Here is a 20907-nt window from a genome sequence, read left to right as displayed (position 1 = left end):
CCCAAACTGGGAGCATCAAATTGTGCAAAATGTCTTGGTACACTGAAGCAATAAGAGTTCCTTTCACTGGAATTAAGGGGCCGAACCCAACTCTTGAATAACAACCCCACACCATAACGCCCACTCACCAAACTTTATACTTGGCACAGTGCAGTCAGAGAGTACTGTTCTCCTGGCAACCGCCAAGCCCTGACTCATCCATTGGACTGCCAGACAGAGAAGTGTGATTCATCACCCCAGAGAACACATCTCCACTCCTAGAGCCCAGTGGTTGCGTGCTTTACACCACTGCATCCGACGCTTTGAATTGGGTTTGATGATCCTTAGATCATCAAACCCAATTCAAAGCCTTAACCAAAGTCTTAACCATCTAAGACCATGGCTCACCCATTGCATGAAGCTCTCTGTGAACTGTTATGGAGCTAGTCCGAAGGCTACATGAAGTCTGGAGCTCTGTAGTGAGTGACTCTGCAGAAAGTTGGTGACTTCTGTGCACCATGCACCTCAGCATCTGCTGTGATTGTACTTGCTGTGAATGTTGACTAGTATGTCATGGCTTAGTTGCTGCCATTCTAAACCTCTTCTACTTTGTTATAATATCAGACAGTTTACTGTGGAATATTTATGGTTGCTATCATGGTACCATGCTGGAATTCACTCAGATCCTGGGAGCGACCCATTCTTTCACAAATGTTTATAGAAGCAGTCTGCATGCGTAGGTGCTTGAATTTATGCATCTGTTGAAGTGTTTGGAACACCAGAAATTCAAGATTTGGATAGGTGAGTGAAGACTTTTGGCAATATAGTGTATTTACATTTGAACTATGAAGAGAGAAAGAATATAAAAAGCAAAGATAACACACGCAAAAATTTTCACACTGAAACATAAAGTGGCTGTATGGGAACTGGGAACTGCCCTCCAAGGATCCAAAAGACAACCAAAAAGACAAATTTTCAACAATAACACTGAAACTAATGAAAAGAATTACAAAGAGGTGGCACAGAGAAGCATAAAGGAACTATAGATAGAAGGAAAAAGAGCGGTTGCAAAGAAAAACGAAACCAGCACAAAGACTCATGACATCTTTGATATCTTGTAAGGTCGAGGGCCCCGCTGTGCGTCTGTCCTGGGGCCCCTGTCCTGTCAGTACGCTATGCTATAGCTCTTTGTTCCCTGCTCCTGTTTACAGAGCGAAACACCTCAGCCGTTACATAATTCTTGGACTTCCGAAGCGTCCATTCAGTTATTTTCCTCTCCTCACTGCGTACAAGAGGCTCGCGACCGCTGGCTGCTCCGCGCGAGCGAGCGAGCGAGACGAAATATGCATTGACGTCAAAAGCTAGCCGGACACGCGCGCGCGCACGACAAGTTCCGTTCTGCAACTTCGATGAGCGGGCGCGCGGTCGCGGAGCTCGAGGACACGGAGAGAGTGCGAAGTGAGGCGGGCGGTCATGAGAAAAGTATGGACCGGGAACATGGGAGTGTTGTGAAAGACAGCAAGAAGCTGCCGACTCACACAGCAGAATTCAGCGGGGACACCGAGCGTGGAGCCGCGGAGTGACCGAAAGAGCCGCTCGCTACTCGGGATATTTACACGACAATGGTAAGTTAGCACCGCCGCCACCGCTGTATCTTCACAGCAGTAACGGCACTTTACTGCCGTAGCTCTGTCGGTGTCCGTGAGGTTGTTGGTAATGGTTGTTTTGGAGGATGACTACATGCGCGTGCGTGTGTGTGCCAACTCGGGACTGCAGTTGAGGCCAAGAAGAGAACAGCTGGCCTTAACACAAGTGTGGCAGCCCCGAGTCAGGATTACGGGGTGCAGTGGATGTGATACAACTGTACAACCGAGGACATTAGCACATATCTAAGACAGGGAGGCCTGATTCTGCCCGGAGAAGCTGTTCAGAGGGGCTTTAAATAGGCTGCCGATAATAGTGATGCTGCGTTATATACTGGTGATAAATAAATCATAGTGTAAAAGGTTGTAGATGAAAAAAACAGTTGTCCGTTTTGATAAAATCATATGTCTGCCTCAGAATAGCTCAAAAGGGTCCTCTGAGCCTTTGTTTGAAATGATTGTTGTAGTTGTCAGTGTAATCAAGTGAACGCTAACTCAAAAGAGATGCAAAACAGTTAGAGAGAAGGCACAAAAACAAGCAGAGATGATGCCAAATACACTCAAAACTCCCGTCAAAGAAGTGGAAAATGACTGCAAAGAGATGTTAAACAACTGCGGAGATACAACATGACAAAAAGTAGAGAAAAACAACTGTGGAAAGAGATGCACGGTGACTGCAGATACTCAAAACAACAGAAAAGTCACAGAGAAAAGCCCACTTAGAGATACAAAGAGATGCAAAAGTTTCTTCTGCTTATGGGAAGAAAAAAGTTGTGAAAACAACTACGGCGTGAGAAAAATAAAAGCTAAAAGTTTGGTGGAAAAAAACAATATTAGCTACATTTTTAACACTAAAAACTAAACCGAAAGCAAGCAGAGTCTGGGAAATAACTGAAACGAAATCAAAATGAAAACAGAAATGTAAAAAACTGACTTGCAGGTAGGCACAAAAGAACAATCACACCGTGAAGCAAAGGGACTCTACAGAAATTATGGAATAACTACAGATACAGAGTACCTACAGAGATGCAAAACAACCCCTAAGAAACAGTATTTACAAATTTTTTTAAGGTTTTATTCACTAAAGGGGCTATTAGCTGCCAATGGATACTTCAGAGGTGTAGAACAACGTTTTTTTGTTTTTTTTTAATTTACTGGGCTTAAAGTTTTCCCACACAACAAAGATTTAATTTCTAGTAACTTTGAACAACATCTACTTTATTTTTCTGTTTTTCACCTTTATAGATGAACTCCCATCCGTGTGTTTACCTGTTTTCCTCCAACTGAATAACCTAATAAAAATCAAAAGAAAGCAGCAGTGAAGCTGGGGATGATATAATGATGATATCATCAGGTCTATTGCCACCTTGTGACCCTCTTAACCGAACTAATGACACACAAACACACTCGCGTACGCGCACAGATGTACATTATGGTTTCTTGTTACAGTATTGATTAAGCGTGCCATTTGTGCTTGATGGTGTTATTTGAGATGGAGCCAAACGCAGCCCCTCAGACAATAACACAATATTTTACACTCTGTTGCTCTTATTGCTAGACTGTAATTCTGCTACACTCTAATCTAGTCCTCGCTACTTAATTTAACCGTGTCCTGTTTTCTGTGCCTTTCGTTAAGCGATGTTTAATATCAGCCTCTTTCTGGTCCCGTGCCTGATGGGATGAGGCATTAGCGGCAGCAGCTGACCTCATCGAAAGCCCTTTTCCCTTCGGGCCAAAGGCCAAAATAATCAGCACAGTCAATTTAGTTTCATTGTGTTGTCATTTCTTTGTCCAACCAGGCGACTCTTCAGCAGTGAGGAACTTCGCTGCCTTGCACCTTCCCTCCCTTTTTTCAGTCCTTGACACCTTCACGCAACCAATTTCCACCTGCTCCCTTGTGAAGTCCCTCTCAGTTTTAAATATGGACTCCTCTGAAGGTATAAATGCTTCCCAGGATGAACATCCGGACCTGCAGAGCAGCCCTGGTCGCTCTGATCTCAGCGGACTGTACCATCTGGGTCGGACGTTGGGCAGGGGTCACTTTGCTGTTGTTAAACTGGGCCGTAATGTCAACTCGGGGCAACTGGTGGCTGTCAAGATGATAGACAAGACAAAACTAGATGTAATGGCAACGAGCCACCTCTTACAGGAAGTGAGGTATGAATGATAAAAAATAAAGATTGAACAGATACTGATCTCAGACTAAGAAGCTTGCTGTTCAAGATGAATGGTTGAAACCATCTTTGTTTAAATGTGTCCCTCCATTATCAGATGCATGAGGCGGGTGCAGCATCCCAACGTGGTTCGCCTTTACGAGGTCATCGACACACCCACCACTCTCTACCTGGTGATGGAACTGGCTGAGGGCGGTGACCTCTACGACTACATCCTCCGCCACGAGGGAGGCGTGGCCGAGGTTACCGCCAAGCGTCACTTCGCCCAGATTGTGCGTGCTGTGTCCTACTGCCACCAGCTGCATGTAGTGCACCGGGACCTGAAGCCTGAGAACGTGGTTTTCTTCCCTCAGCAAGGCGCCGTCAAGCTCACTGACTTTGGGTTCAGCAACTTATTCCAGCCCGGGATGATGCTGGCCACCAGCTGTGGGTCGCTGGCATATTCTGCTCCTGAGATTCTGCTGGGAGAAGAGTACGATGCTCCGGCTGTGGGTGAGACAGAGAAAATGTATTTTCTTTTTTGTATCTATGTGTTGTTATTTTGTTTTGTTTTTTAAGCGCTGAGCTTGAGATCAGAGATTTTAAAGCTGCCAGGCAAACCTGGACAAAGGGAGGCAAACATAAAATGCAAATTAGTCTTATATAACATCATCATATTTAGAAATATCCGCTTTGTTGGCTTTGTTTTTATACTCTGTTATTATGGTAATATTATGAGGGGGGAAAAACAATATTTGACAAACTGTTGAACAGTGGTAGAATGTAAGAGTATTTTTAGTAGGTTTATGATATATCCCACAGAAATACTCACAATACTCACACAATACTTCCTTGTGTTCCTAAATAAATTCCAAGTAAATAATTATATTGTAGTCATTAATTCTATATCTACATTTAACGAGGCAGTAATCAGCTGCCTCGACAGTGAGTTCCTCATCCTTTGGATGGACTAGCTTGCCTTCTTGGCCTGCTCTGCAAGCCTCCAGCTTACCTCAGATCTCCAGAACAGAAAAAAGGACTATGCACTCCAAGAGAGTGAAGCTGGAGTCCATCTGGCTGCTGAACGAAAGCCTCGAGACAGCTGAACAACCACCATAATAGCAACATGCATGTCTCTACAGACACACTAGCCAGGAAAGACTGTAGGTAGTTGTTGTCTCAGTTATATAAAGTGTCAATAATAAACAAAATATATCTGGGTGGCCCTCTCAAGTACAGTGGGAAAAACTCGCAGTCCAGTAAAACCAGTGACAGGGGCTCATAAGTAGACAGGTGAGCACAAACTGCACTGGAGTGTTTGTATTATCAAACTTGAACATTTTTAAAGTGTAAATAGCAGACATTGGTCAGTTCTACCTCCTCAAATATGTGATAATGAACTTTGTTTTGTGTATTGGAATGCTTAAGTTGTTATGCATTCTAACACATACACGACGGAGAAATTAAAGCAGTCAGTGTGCTCTATTTTTTCTCGTAAAATCGATTAATAGAGAAACAAATTTACAGATTTTTCAAAAAATGAAATGATTAAAGGCCTCTGTACTTTTGAGCGATGCCCAGAGGTTGCATGCAGCATCAAAGTCTTTCTTTTCTTTGATTAGCATGTGTAATTTTGCCATCGAGGCTTCAATATCTGTTTCATGTCATTTAATTATTTTCCACTCTGAGCAGAGCAAACTTGCCTGAGGGTAAATTCAGTAGCTTTCTACCAGACGCCTTATCATTGTCGGCACCCACATCAGATTTTACCCATTCGTCATGGGAGCAAAGTTGTTAAAATATACATTTTCGTCTGAGGATTTTAACATTTCTTTTTCTTAACCTTAGATTAAGTAGTTTAGAAAAACTTACTTTTTTAAAGTCTGGTTGACGGCTGTTGAAGATCTTTTGTTCACACAGTAGAGTCAGCAGATTAGGTAAGATAAGATGAAGCTGTTTTGTCATGTGCTGTTGCCAATGGGTGGAAAAATTACTGATTGTGTTTGATGCAGCTGCAACAAACTGCTAACACAGTCAAAATTCACCAACAAGCCTGTATTGTCTGTTTCCGTGAGCCCAACTGTTTGTGTGGGTGAACAGTAGGTGCCCATATTTGTCTCTTTGACCCTGTGTAGGTATCCCTGTGCATTTCCTTGTGTCTCAGTGTGTCTCTTCCATATTTGTGTGCTAGTATGCAATTGTCTGTGTGTGTGTGTGTTTGTATATCCGTTGAGGATTAGTGTGTGTATCTGGGTCAGTCTAAGCAAGCCAGCCAGTCATGAGCCAACTGGGCACGTTCTGCAGAGGAACCAACCACTGCAGCTCACCAGCATGCCCCCACTCTGCATAACAAGCATTTGTGTGTGTGTGTATGTGTGCGAGAGGGAGATGAGGACAGAGACAGATAGCAGATAGAGAAACTACTGTGCATCACTGTTTATCCTTACTAGAAAGGCTGCTCTGTACTGTTGGGATTTGTGGGAGTTTAGAGGTGAAGCCGGCAGATAGATTGTGGGATTTGAGTTTATAGAAACAGAAGGAGAATTGAGGGATTTGGTCTTGCGCATCCCGGGGGGGCAGGCAAACTCAGCATGTGGGCTTCAGGGATGTCGGTGGTCTTATCTGCTAAGCTGGAATAGGCTGGATTTCGGCAAGGTCTGGTTGCCGTTCTGTCAACTACAAATGCATCTGTCTTGAATGTAAAATAGTTTGTGCTCTTGCAGAAGGGCTTTTACTGACATTTGCACATGTAAATGGATCAAAACAAGAAAAACTGTAATTTAAGAAACCAGTGCTTTGAATTTGCTATATTGTTTATGGGTGTCGTAAAGATGAGAATTGTGATCTGAAGAATCTTTTCACACGCACGCATAACTTCAGCATGACTTACAAGTTGCATTAGTTCCTTTTTAATGTCACTTCCTGTTTCTAAAAGCGTCCACTCGAAGGGCGTCCATTGAAATCCATTTATTATTATTACATCCTTTAAGCCTGTTTTCTGCTTCACTTGACTCGAAGCGCATTTTTCTGTTCTATTTTTGCTCGTCTTAGTGTGACTCAAACTGTAGATTTCATGTTTATGTCGTCACTTTGACAGAAATGTACACTTCCATCACTCCGTGCACACATGCATCTATATATTCATGAATGTTTGTCGTAATCCTGAGCTGCACAGAAGAAGAGATGTCCCTCAGTGATCTCAGCTTAGTAAGATGACTCATAAACCTATCTTTGCACGCGCACACACAGACTGCAGTCTGTGTCCGTTTGATATTTCAGTCTGATATAATCAGGCTGCTGTGGGGATTTTGTTTTATACTTTAAAGCCTGAAAGTATACTAGATGTACATCTGATAACTTTATACAGGATGTCACCAAACCAGTAAATCGACAAAGCAGCTTCTGTGGCTTTTCAAGGGGCTTACATGTACTATAATATTGGACTGACATGCAGGGGAGAGGGGATCTATTTTAACTGTTCAGCCTTCTTACCCACAGTTCTAGTTATGTGGTACAAAAAGCAATATAAAGCAGCAGCTAATAATCTGAAACTTCTCTTCAGGGGGGCAATAATTTGAAAGACACCATGCAGCATGCTCGGCAATGCTTGCTACCTAGATAGCATAACATTCTGTAAAGTCGGAGGATGAAGGATGAGAGCTCTTTCTGCTTCTGAGCTCAGAGCTCCTCCTTACACAGCGACAGGGAATCAAGTGAGGCCGAGATCATGCATGATGATAAAAAGTGTACAGAAAGTTTTGAAGAACTCCGAATGGAGATCGTACCAACGCTGCAACACTAATAAGCTTGCTGTATGCTGACTGTGTTTAAAAAAACAGCAGCAACAATAAGAGGTGTTGTATCTGACAGAAGAAGATAACAGGCAGCCTGCTAAGGACTGGCTCTGTACTAGCCCTTTGTCAGATGTTAATGTTTGTTAATGAAAGCATATGAGTACATTATTTATTGTTTTGGTTTAATTGGTTTTATTGTTTCTTTATGTATGATGACATTAAAACCTTCTAGCAGCAGAGTGAAGCATTATAAACCAATAAAAATGTTGTCGTGTTCAAAAGTCATATTATTATTATTATTATTATTATTAATAATAATAATAATAATCATAATAAAACCCTAATATACTGTAAAACTTTCAAAATCTGCAGTCCAGCAATAGTTAACATGCAGCTTGATTGAAGATGTGGTGCTGGTGTTTGATGACGGTCATATGATTTAGAGTAGAGGCAGGAATGTCTGCAGGACTTCTTGCCTTTGAAAAAGATAAACACTGCAGTTACATAATATCTGCCCTTTACCGTGTGCGTGCATGTGTGTACACTTTCTGCACTCTAAGTGTAATTGTTAGGCTTCACAGACCAAGGTCATCGTGTTAACGATATATGTGGGTCTTTTCCTTATTTTTCCCAGTCACTGGCTAATGAGAATTAGTTTGTCATAAATTAAAGAGGACAAAAATAGTAGCTTATCAGTGTGGGAAAGAGCTCTTCCTGAACAAATGTAAATATGACAGCAAGAGGTGAGTTATGACAAAGAGTAGGGCTGTGCAATATAGTTGAGGGAAATGTCAGATAAGAAAAAAGGAAGAGCTAAAGTGGTCGGGTATGTTCTGTACAGGAGGAACTTCTGCTTTTGGCTGATTATTCTGAGAGTCAGCTACAAATGTTTGTGTTTCTGACAGCTGGTTGCCATGGAAAGGTTCAGCAAAATGCACTAACGTTATAAAGATGGCATAATCAGAAAAAACCCCCAAATGTGATAGAGGAAAAGCTGCTTTTTTACAGACTGAAGCATTAAATGTATGGGCTTTTTTGTGTCAGTTAGATTCTCTAAATACCTACATGCTAGATACAGTGCTTAGTAAGTCAGAAACAGTAATGAAATCTGGGGGTTACAGGTGGCTTTGAACTCTTTGATGTGCTCTCCAGTGTCGACAAATGTGTTCAGTCTTTGTATCTGGCTGCCACATCATACACACCACTCATTTGTCTGCTTTAGGGTGGAGGGTCATGGCTGCTCATTACCCAGTGGGGAGTAGCACATGTAAAGCCCCCTCTGAACATCCTATTTTAGACCAAGGAAGAGCTTCTTTACCGAGAGGTTTTCCGCACAAAACCTCTTTGTTGGTGTTTTCATATCAACCTCAAGGCTGCTTGACTGTTTGTAGCAACAAGTACTTTTCCAAAGCTTGAAAACCACAGCACCAGCAACGTTGACACATACTAGGAAGTATAATGGTGCAGTGAACAGATTATCTCTTAGCAACTAAATCCAAAAACAGATGCATCCTTCTTGGGGGGAATATTGTGCAACAGTGTGCATCAGTCGATGTTTCTGGGCACAGCATGTGATTTGTAATGGCTCTCTCTTAGGACCTAAGAAATGCTTCTCAACTTTTTTTTTCTTGTTCTTTTAAACAGTCTTTGCTGTCACCTGCCCGAAAGTAGCCTAAAGGGTTATTCTGCGTCAGGTCAGCAAACGCTTCCCACCTGACCGTCTCAATCCAGGAAAATGATGCACTTTTTTTTAATAGGAATTCAACATTAAACATGCATTTTGGCATATTTTTTAAAATTCCAGTATTTCAGAATTTCATGTTGGATAAGAGAGCAACATGAAAGCAACATGGCTTTCTGTGATACCAGGGCGGGGGGAAATTTTCTGTTAATTTAATGAACTGATGGCATATCCATAAATGAAATTGATTGCTAAAGTATTTTAAATGGCATCATCCTATTCTGAATAAATAAATACATTCTTAATGTGTTAAACTTCAGTAGTCAGTGTAAGGCTTCAGTCACACAGGCCTGGAGACCTGTCGGCAACCAGTATATTATCTGAGGTGGAGATATCTAGTAGTTACTGGTTGATTACATGGCCAGTGGCTTCTGGAGATTTCTGGAAATTGCTAGCTGAATTGGTCACAAAAAAAGTGTACGGTGCTGCACCGAAAACCTCCTTGCAATTGCTTAGGTTGCCTGCAGGTTGCCATGGTCACCAGTACTTTGTATTACTCATCAAATGGCAGTGAAATTGTGACCAAATGTGTTGGTTGCAGCAGTAAGATACAACTTTTATTTTGAAGGTGTTTACAGTGTCACTATAGTTTGGTGAGAAAATAGCGAGCATTTGCAGACGAATCGGTACATGTCATGCAAACTGAAGGCAACAGCAGCAATCTGTTAGCAACTAAAGCAGTCATTAGCAGGGTTTTGGTGCAGCAGCCACTCACCAGTCAGTTGAGACTGTTCTTATATAGACATTTTTCCCAGAGATTTCCAAGGAGGTCACCAACTGGCCTCTATTTTAAGATATCAATGGCACAGCAAAATAAGTTCCTGACTTTGTCATAAGAGTGCCTACAGAGCAAAACCTTGTTTGAATACTTTTCTGTTGTGTTTAAGGGGGGAACTGTACTTCCTGACTAGTTCAGCTACTTTTGTGTGGACTCTCCAGTCTGCTCACTGTAAGCTTCACATTTGTTTTAAGGGGATGAACACATGATTCAGTAGCAATATTAGTAAAATTACATTTACCAGAACAACCTGAAAAGTATCTGTATGAATGCCAGTTTTGGTCCAGAATAGTTCGCTAAATGTAATTTGCCTGAATTTTTGATACGCACTGCAAAAAAATTTAATAAAAACTATCACATTATTTCATTAATGTTCCAATTTAGCGTTTTGGCCAGTGTTGTTATTTACTATTGTTTTAAGTTTATTACTGCATTTCTTTTGAAGTAACACAGTTTCATGTCAAGGTAACCACACCAGATGACTTCACAGTTATTAAAATAATATGAGTATGTATTTTCATGTATTGACAACTTCCTTCCTTATCAAGATTTTTATGAAAGACTTAGAAGATAATCATATCAAAATAATAACATTTCCCAAGATCATGAGAAATTCCTGTAATACATCGGTTACTGATGATCTAACAGCATTTTTCATGCTGGCCAAATGTGGGCAAAAAAAGGGCTGCATTTATATTTAGTCTGAACTTGAGGACCCGTTGGAAACGAGTCAGCTGTGCTGACCCTTTCTGACGTATTTGGCCTTGAAAAGTGTACTTAAAAGGAGATGGCCCCAGTAGAGAACCACAGATCAGTCATTAACTCTTTGAAGCTGCAGTGAATTCTGTGCACGAGGTTTTGTATCGCAACAGTTTTCATAGTTTAACTTATTTTCTAACGTGATTCAGCCTATATCTGCATCTGGTTTGTGTTTACTTTGTATGGATGTATGTGTGTGTGTCTGCTGTTGATCTTTGTCCTGTCAGCAGGCCACTAATGCATGGTAAGAATGTGTGATATTCCCCAGTGAGCAGAGAAAAGTACACTCCCAGCACTCAGTGGTTTCTCCTCCCTGTTGCATAATACGTCCCTGGACCAATATTAGCGTGTGCATGAGCGTGCGTGCGATAGTCGTGTGGTGAGAACTGAGGGCTCTTGTTTGGACTGTCATGAGAACAATGTGGAACAATGGCTGGATGTCTGATCACATACGGGGCTGTTACATGTGAGAATCACTGGATGGAGGAGGATTTGAATGTACCACAATGTTTTATTATACTCCTAAAAATATTTTTGAAATCCTTTTATGTCTGACTTGCTCAGGATTTAATAAGGAGGGTTTTGTTTTGTGTTATTATAACGGTGTGTGTAGCTGCAGGCACACTGCATCTCTGCAGTTTCAGGATTACCTGTGCCCTAAAACATGTCCACTATTATGTGTTATTTTAAACTAATGTGAACTAAATTAGTTGCAAAACTGATTGCACTGCAAGTGTGCTGTGTCCACAAGGGCTTCAATTCTGAGAAACGGATGTCGATATTTAGAAAACAAAGAGCATCTCAGGGTTATGGTTAGCAGTCTAGCAGTCTCAGGTAATACATGTGTCATTTTTATTATTAACTCTAAACCTCCCCCACATTTTCCGTATAAATGTTATTTATTGTGGTTACTGCTCGTCTTTCTTGTAGCACCAGTGTGGGACAGCTCTCCAGTTTCATTGAACTATTGCATAAAGTTTGACAATTATGTGGTTTGATGACCACATCCTATGGGGTAGCTGCATAGGCAGAGACCACATTTACTTACTTCTGGTGCAAACATTTCGTTCTATAAGCAGGCCTGAAATATGACAGATACTAGGTTACTCCTAGTAGGATTTCAAAGGGTAAAGAGTTCGAACATGTGCATCCGGTGCTTTAAATGGAACAAATCGAATCGGCAGATTGCTGATTCACTTTGTTCCATTGAATCTTTTTTTTATTTTATTTTTTACTGGAAACATTTGTGTGTAGCGTGTTAGCATGTGTCTGTTAGCACTGAATGCAATAACCTTTAAAATCAGAATACTTTACTAATCCCTAAGGAAATTGTGTGGGTTACAGTTGCTCTAAGACAGTAACAGACTAACCTAATTAAATAATATGATATATTACAAAGAAAGATCACTAATATATACAAATCACTTAAATATCAAGACTATTATAGAGGTGAAATATATATGATTGACATTTAACTCTAACCTGTAAAACATTTGTTATTTTACTGTAGAGCATGTGCAAAGGGTGGAGCTATTACGGTATGTACAGTGTATTACATGGAGGAGTTGTACAGGGTCGTTCAGTGGTGCTTTTTGGTTATCTCAGTCTCTCCAATCTGTTCAATGTGTCTCAGATCTAAAAACCAGTCTGCCTACGGCCCAACTCCATTCTCTCCCACTCTTTCCCTTTTATTGTAAACTAGTAAAAGTTTTGAAAAAGCCCTCCAAAATAAAAATAAAAAATAGCTGGGGTATATGTGTAAATTAATTAATTTCAAAAGACGAAGCGATTGTCATACATAACATAACTAAACTCTAAAAAGCACTTGTTGTACTACTACTGTTTTATTTGTACTCATTTCTTTGTTTCATTAAGAAAAAGGGAAATCGAGGCAGCAATTTATTGACATATGCAAACATAAATGGAAATACAGTGTAAGGCGGGTCTTTGTTTTTTGTTTTTGTTTTCCTGGTTCTTAAGGTCATAATTTTCAGATACTGTTTCTGTGTTGCTGATAGATTTAAGGGACTCCCACTTCTTCTTTTTGTCCAATTTCCTCAAATTTATTTTGCTGAAATATGGTAAGTTTTCAGCTAATCCCTCTTTGGTAATCATCCTGTAGGTACAAAACTGCTATTTTATGCATGTCTCTTGGCATTTTTCAACTAAATTCAAATGGAGAAATCTGATCAAACTGTCTGCTTTTGCAACAAAGTATCTTTCTGGATGACTTTTTGGTCTCGTTCAGTAATATCAAGTCTCTTTTGATACAGCGTGATGTTCATTTTTTAAACGTCAGTTCCCTTCAGATTTAAACTGGTTGTGTCACTGACAAATGTTACTAAATGAGCACGCTGTGTCCCCTTAGTTCATTATCTCATAACACAACCTCATTAACCAGTGATGATTGTCTTTCTCACAGTCAGGAGTACAGCTTAATATTTTATTACTGGTGTGGACAGTTAGTTTGAACCGAGATTATTGTTCATGTTGTGATATCACTGATGTCACAGGTTGAGCCTTAAGCTGAATTAAAGGACAAGTAATATGAGCTGGTTAATGAAGGATTGATAGTTAAGAAGCTGAGGCACTAAAATCTTTAGGATTTCGCCCCTTGGAACGGTCAATGTTTTTGAATGTAGGTATTTGAATTCTGACGAGCGTTACGGCTTTTACCAGACCTCGCCTGCTTTAACCATGCATTAACAGCCCCTCAGAGGTATCGCAGTACAGGCATGACAAGTGTTTGTATCATAGTTTCAGTCTCGGTTTCACAGCTGTAATTCTTCTGCAGGAAAGAACACAAAAGATGTGTAAATATGCTTAAAAAAATTAGTTTTAATAGCTTTATATGTGGAGCGCAGTGTTCCCTGAAGAATCCACAGTGGAGGGGAAAACTGAAAGATTAGCAGCAAAAGCTGTAAAATCAAGGTCAGACCACTTTAATTACCCTTTAGGTCGCACACGAAGGAAACGGGATATCAGCAGAGACAGGTTTTAGCGATGAAGATTTACGATCTGTGATATTTACAGTGTTACATTGGGGCTGGCACACAATGCAAACAGTGTTCAGTGTTCTTTTTTCCAGTGTTTGGGAAGCAACACGAGAAGAGGCATAAAAGATAGAAGGGAGTTCATTCTCAGAATAGCACAACACCACAACAAGCCATCTGTTTGTTATGGCCTTCAGCCCTCAGATCGCTTTCCTCAGCTTGCGTGAGTTTCCTTTACCCGGCTGCTGTGTTCTTGCCTCACTGAGGCCGTTTTGAGTGTGAATCGACTTCCTCTTGCTACATCAGGACGGGAGAGGGAGGGTAGGCAAGTGGAAAAGGGGAAGGAAAGGGAGGAGATGGGAAAAGGGCACGCTGTCAGCAGTGCTGTCGGTCAGGAAGCCCGGGCATGTGTGAATGTGGTTTTACAGTCGGGGTCAGGAGCGCTTAGCCGAGTTGTCTACAGCTTAGCGCTTAAAGTTTTGACTCTTAAAAACCGGACATCCAGCTGTTACTCACAAGCTTTCCTCTTAGATTGTTTCACGTCATTGAGGAATGCAGTAGTTTAATCTGAGCTGCTCTGTTGTGTGTACCCTGACCCTAGACCTCACTGTTGCTCTAAGGCAGACAGGAGACCACTTGAGATCAATGAGTAGAGCTACATTCAAAAAGGCAATTTTTTAAATACCCTATCTGACCCGTGGAGCTCGGAGTATTCTAACTATGATGAGAGAGCAGAGGGATGGGAGGCTATTTTCAGTCTGGAAATCATTTGCTATTTAAGGCAAATTTTTGTGATTTTTGTGTGTGTGTGTGTGTGTTCCAGATATCTGGTCTCTGGGGGTGATCCTCTACATGCTGGTGTGTGGAGTCCCTCCCTTCCAGGAAACCAACGACAGCGAGACTCTGGTCATGATTTTGGACTGTCGTTACTCCATTCCTGAACATGTGTCTGACGAGTGCAGAGAGTGAGTAAAATCTTAGCTTACAATCAAGGTCCTCTCAGGCCAGATCTTCAGAGGAAGAAAAAGGTTTTATTATTCTGAATGCTTTATTTTTGATTTCTCTGCCAGAGGGTTCTGCTGTTCAGTAGATGAGTTAAAAATCTGCTGACCGTAAAATCATCTCATTAGTGTGCGTTTCACTGAATAATTTCAGTGTCCTAGTTTCCTCAAAGGCTCCATTACCCTGCTGCACATATAGTTCTCCCTAACAGTGTGAGAATCATCCCAAACATTGCAACACAGAAACTTCTGGGTCTTTAGTTTTGCTAATCCGGAAACAAAATAAAGCTCACAGGTGCACATCTGTCTTCACAATCTTACCTTCACTCCTAACAGTCTGATCCAAAACACACACACTGGGTTAACATCGGGACAGCGTTAACACCTCCAAACCCAGTTACAACCTCTGCAGGATGTCCTGTGAACATAAACCAGGAAGTTCTCAAATCCTAATAAGTCAATTCAAATACACAACATTAATTTTCAAAAATCAGATATGTATTTTCTTGCCTGTTGTCCACATTGATGTAATTTTGTTGTGGGGTTGTTTTTTTATGAGGAAAGGAGAGAATTGGGAGCTAGATGTACCGCCCCCACTCACAAGGAGATTACCTCTGATTGGGTCACTTCCAAACCTTTCTACATAACTTCATTAGTTTGATCGCCGATCTTGGATCTGGTCTCTGGAGGATATTTTCATCTTGTTTTAATTTGTTGATAAAAGTGTCAGTACACGTCATCTTTTTTTCTTTTTTTTTGTCCTTGTGCATTCATTTTTACCCCTTAGCTGAGCAGGTGGCGTGAACACGATAACTCGAGGCAACGCAGGATTATGATATTGACTACTACTAAATATCCTAAACAAGTTCAAATTTCAATGATCTCGATCAAAGGGTCAGAGGTCAAATTTTCTGAAAAACTTGAGAATCCCATAACTCAAGCAGGAAGTCACATAGGATATTGACATTTATACCACAGGTGCATCTACTAAGAGTCTGAGGGTCCGCATTGGCGACCGCAAATATTTTTATTAGTTATCGTCTTGTTTTTTTGTGAGGGAAAAGGTCATTGAAAAAAAATGTGATGTAAATTTGGTCTGAGCGACATGTCACATTGAGCTCCTTTGTGTACCAAAGTGTTGTGGAGTCAAATGTAAGGCCATCTGTGCATCAGCTAAAGCTTGCAGAAAATTGGGTCATTCAGTGAGGCAGTGATTACAAGCACAGCAGCAAATCTACAATGACTGAAAAAGAAAAGAATCAAGGTGTCAAAGTCCAGACCTCCATCTGACTGTAATGCTGTGCAAGCACCAATCTTTTTTGTTCTCTGTGTTATGAAAGAGGGAAGTTCAGATTACTGGCCAGTAAACCAACAATAAATCTGACTTTCAGCAGCACGCCACTTTTTAGGCTCATTTCACGGTTCTTGTCATCATCGAGCCGTTTCTGTACAACACGGGCACCATTAGAAATACATCGTTTACACACCGTTTTTTATTTACATCACAAGTGGGGAGTCAAAGGCCTTAGCCTTGAATACCAAAGAGTGTGTGTGTAAAAAAAAAACCAGAAGCTTTATTTCCATCTTCCTCCCCAAAGGTTTTTTCCAGCTTGTCTTCGGTCTTCTGAGGTTAAAAAGGCAGCAGCCATAAATACTCTCTGCCCTGTGGTTTTTGTCAGATTATCTGCAGCAGCAAACACATCCTCGAACATCTGACCCGGCACTTGTCATATGACTCTGCCCTCGGTCACACAATGGTGTGTTTCAATTGAGAAAAGGAGCTGAATAGAACAGAAGATCCTTCTGGACATACGGGTTTTAATAAGTGTGCCGATGGCCTAGATCAGATCAGAATCAGGTCGTTTTCTGTGTCAAATCAGTCGCTCCAAAAGCTTATCGCTTAAAGTATAACAGACGTTTACATCACCTCCATCAAACAATAAAATTCTCTGTCTTTCCTGTCAGTCTGATCTCCAGGATGCTGCAGAAAGATCCATCTCGCCGCTCCTCACTTGATGAGATTGAGGCTCACCACTGGCTCCAGGGGTTGGATAACGCCCTCCTCAGTCCAGAGGCCCCACCGCACTGGCTCTCAGGGGCCCTTTCTCCCAGCTCTCCCCACTCAGGAGTGCCTGAGTGCGGGGATCTACTCGCTGCAAGGCCATCGTCTGACAAGCCCTTCCCTGCTCCGTGGCAGCCCAGCCTCAGCTTCACCCTGCGTCCACCTCCAGCTGAAGAGCCTCCCATCACCAAGAACCTTCCTGCACTTCAGCAGATCTGTGAGGAGGAGGAGGAGGAAGAAGAAGAAGAGGAGGAGGAGGAGGAGGAAGAGAACGAAAGTATGATAAAAGAAGGGGAAGGCTCTGCCTCTTTACTAGAGGGAGAGCCAGAAAGAGAAACTAAAAAGACACAGGATGGAGCAGACAATCAAGACAGCAGTGAAGAGGAAGAGTTAAGAAGCTCATTGGAGGTGATGAAGGAGGGGGACAAAGCAGAGGTGGAGACAGAAATCAAAACTGAAGACAGTGGGTGTGTGATTTCAGATCAGCCAGTCAGTCATGGAGACAGGCTGGTCAGTCAGATTCCTGAAGTCTCGCCATTCTCCCAGCTGGCTTTGGGTGTGCCGTGCTGTCAGGGCCAGCATGACATCACAGCCCGAGAGGAAGGAAAGGACGAGGAGGTGGAACCCAACAACAACACCAACAAACCCCATCCTCCTCTCCCTAAACCTGACCCCCATCACTCCCCGGTGTCCTCCGCCAGGCGGAACAAGATGGAGCTGCAACGAGGAGGACGAGAAGGCGACAGGGGAGGAGAAAGCGGTAGAGATGACCTCTTAACAGACAGGTGTCAGCCCCACAGCGCAGCGACGACCCGGGAGGAGTCTGCCCCGAGGGTGGAGCAGGGAAAACGGCACAGCGTGAAGCTTCGTGAGCGTCTCTTTCAGTTTCCTCTGTGTGAGAAAGCTCTGGCCTTCAACATACCGACACACAACAAGCCCAAGATCCTGCCGCTGGCTCAGTACAACTGCTGCCACGTGCTCTAAGTGAAACCGGCCCCGGCGATATTTGTTGTGCTGCTTCCACATTAGGGAGACAAGGGCTGTTTAGCGGTCCGCGGGTCACCGGCTACCGAGAACAAATCGCGTGAAGCGGCAGACCGCTGAGCTCGCTGCTGAGGCTTTCTGCCGCTGAGTGTACATGAAGGACCGTGTACAGCTTCATACGTGCAAACACTCCGCTCTAGCACTTTGCTCGTCTGGTAAACACCCAGAGAGCTGGTGCTGAGTACAGTAGTCAAACTTAGTAGAACCTCGTCCCTTTGCTGCTGTGTACAGGAGCCACCACAGAACTAAACGAGACTGTTTCCAATGTGTAGCTTAGAAACTTTACTGGACCTAACTGTATATGAACTTGGGAGACTGAAGAAAGAAGGTGATGGAGAGAGAAGAGAGAGAGATCTGATAACCACAAGCAGTTTTTATTGAATAAGCTAAAGTCCATTTTATTTGTTTGATGGTGCCTAACAGCATAAAATGGATTCATACTTCACATCACAGCGGTGTCATTTTAGTCTCGACTGCAAAAGCTCTGAAAGTCATTAATTGATTATCTTCTACAGATTCCTTATTTTATTACATATGTATAAGATGGACCTTTAAACTAGAGCTGCAAGTGTTTTTTTTATTATTGATCAGTCAGCCAAATATTATGATGGATTTGTTTATTTTGTCAGGAAACTGTGAGAAAGGGTGTTTGACCAGTGGACCAAAACCTGAATTCTCTTTAAATTGAGACTAAAAAAGAGGTTTTTAAAAAATAGACACATTTGACATCATGAGAACATCGACTGTTGGCTTTTTTTTTTTTGGAGAAAAACATAATTATTAAAATAGCTGCAGATTTTTTTTGGGATGCACAGATGTATTATGTGACCGTCTACGCGCTTTATTTGGAATCTGATTCTGCTGCAGAGTAGCACTACTTTCCTTTTGCACATCCTGCCTGTGTTTGAAAGCTCTTATTATAAGCTGTTGTAAAGAAAGACGGAGACTGTTATGATATGATAGGACAGAGATGATATGATTTCCTGTCCTCTTAATCCTTGTTTCATACATATATAAATATATATTAATAGAATGGCTTGTCCTAACTTACCATATAAAGTGTTTCTAGACTCACTGGTCACTGATTGGGATGCAGATCTTCCATTTTTCTTTTTAATTTTGCTAAACATGGTAACTTTTTTTATTATTATCATTATTATTATTATTATTATTTTGGATGAGCAGATATAATGTTCCTTGATTAATTTTTTTTATAATGCGACAAAGATATGAATTCTCTAAAGAGATATGTGACTTTGCGCATGTTAATACTGTCATTTATCACAATATACCTCCACGTGTCTTGGACCTGACAGGACAGTCGTTGTTTCTATGTTCTCGTGTGACTGTAATTACCTTGAGGTAACCCACTGAATAATGAATTGCACACAGTATGACTACTGTAGCTGGCAGCTTTTAACAAGCGGTGTCCGGGGACTGGATGGCTAGATTTGTTGATCATTCGGCCCCAACCACAATGGCTTGTTATTGTGTAGCCGAGGAGACTCTCCATGTGGGATTATTTTGACATATAATGGCGCTGTGTGTTCTGTATTTTTTCCTTTTCGACGCAGATACAAAGGTGTAATGTTTTGTAGGGTGACAGAAGGTCAAAGCTGTACAATAAGCTACATCTTGCTCCTATAGTTCAGTAACCAGAGCTTGCTGTTGTCAGTCACTGCAGCTTCATGAGCTCAACAAATAGGATTTCTCATCAGGACCCACCATCGTCGGTTCCCCACCTACATAAAGAGCGGCCGTCACGTGAAATCTGATTATCGCTCATGTTTCATCAGCCGTGGAAGCATAAAATCTGTGCAGTAGAGGGATAAAATTATTTGCTTCTGTGTGATTGCAGCCTGTCTTTCCTCAGTGCGTCTCTGTCTACTGACCTGCATTATAACTAGGACCACATCTCTATGGAGCCATGAACTTATTTTTCTGTATTTATTTATTAAAATGGAATAAGTCAGCAGGATGGATGGTGTGCAGTCTGTTTATTTCACAGAAACTCGCATTGAAAACAAAATGCTCTTCTTGAAAAGCTCATTTCCACCTTTATGTTTTTATTCTCTACTTGATTCACAGTTCATAAAATCCTTACTACCGATCCACTGAAACAAGCTGTTTTAGCTTCTCACCCTTTAATGCAACTTTCTTCTGATTGGCTGCTCCTTTAGAACGAAAGATGCAAATAGCAGGTAGGTGGGGCTTCTGTGACCAGAGATTTGGATCACAGGGAGTACTAGTAAATACACTGACTTCCTTATAATTTTTTTAAATTATTATTATTAACTGACAAGTGGCAGAGGAAACTTTCACACCATGCCTTTAGGAAAAGAAACAAAACATTATGAAAACACCTCACCACACACAAAACTGTAAATATTTGTCACTGTTAAATAGTTTAATATTACTGCTGCAGATGTTTAACGCTGACATCCCTTTGAATACTTTCTGTATATGCAATAATACTTTTAAATACAGGATTTTTCTGTTTTTCAAGCCCTCAGCTGTTGGCTTTCAGAGACATAAGTCAAACTTCAATTTTCCAATTAAGGGTCAGGGGAGGAGACAGGCAACCAAACCCCATGCATGTTTTTGGACTATCAAGAGAACCCAGGTTACCCAGAAAGTACTCACACAGTCATAAGGAGACGCCACACAGAAGGACCTCTGACTAGATTCAAACCCAGGACTGCTGTGAGGGAGCAGTGCTAACCAAATATTATAATTACACATTATAAGCAGCTGAGTTACTAAAATAATAAAATACAAGATTTATTATGCAACTTATAATGTTGTCAGCATTATATTAGTGTCATTACTGCAAAGATGTGGACATGTAGCTTTACATAGTTGTTTCACAGTAAAAATGCACCATGCAAAGAATACTGTGTGCTTTTTCTTGCAAGAGTATGATTGTGTCTATCAAATATTCCCATCATTTTGTTTAGTTC

The 20907-nt window shown here is 41.4% G+C and overlaps 1 protein-coding gene across 2 annotated transcripts; it reads left to right on the top strand.

Moving 5' to 3' along the window:
- Positions 1-1336: 1336 nt before the first annotated feature.
- Positions 1337-19925, top strand: snrkb (SNF related kinase b). Of its 2 annotated transcripts, none has more exons than XM_080303450.1 (5): positions 1337-1604; positions 3577-3779; positions 3894-4288; positions 14664-14805; positions 16807-19925. In XM_080303450.1, the coding sequence occupies exons 1-5, from the start codon at positions 1602-1604 to the stop codon at positions 17885-17887; spliced, it is 1824 nt and encodes a 607-aa protein (XP_080159576.1). In that variant the 5' UTR covers positions 1337-1601; the 3' UTR covers positions 17888-19925. The 2 variants fall into 2 exon arrangements, with proteins under 2 accessions (XP_080159576.1, XP_026028715.2); XM_026172930.2 differs by having other exon boundaries at positions 1338-1604; positions 3422-3779.
- Positions 19926-20907: the final 982 nt, after the last annotated feature.

This window comes from Astatotilapia calliptera, chromosome 7 (assembly GCF_964374335.1).
Source record: "Astatotilapia calliptera chromosome 7, fAstCal68.1, whole genome shotgun sequence".
NCBI lineage: Eukaryota > Metazoa > Chordata > Actinopteri > Cichliformes > Cichlidae > Astatotilapia > Astatotilapia calliptera.
The sequence above is the reverse complement of the archived record's forward strand: the minus strand, read 5'-3'. Positions and strand labels throughout refer to the sequence as shown.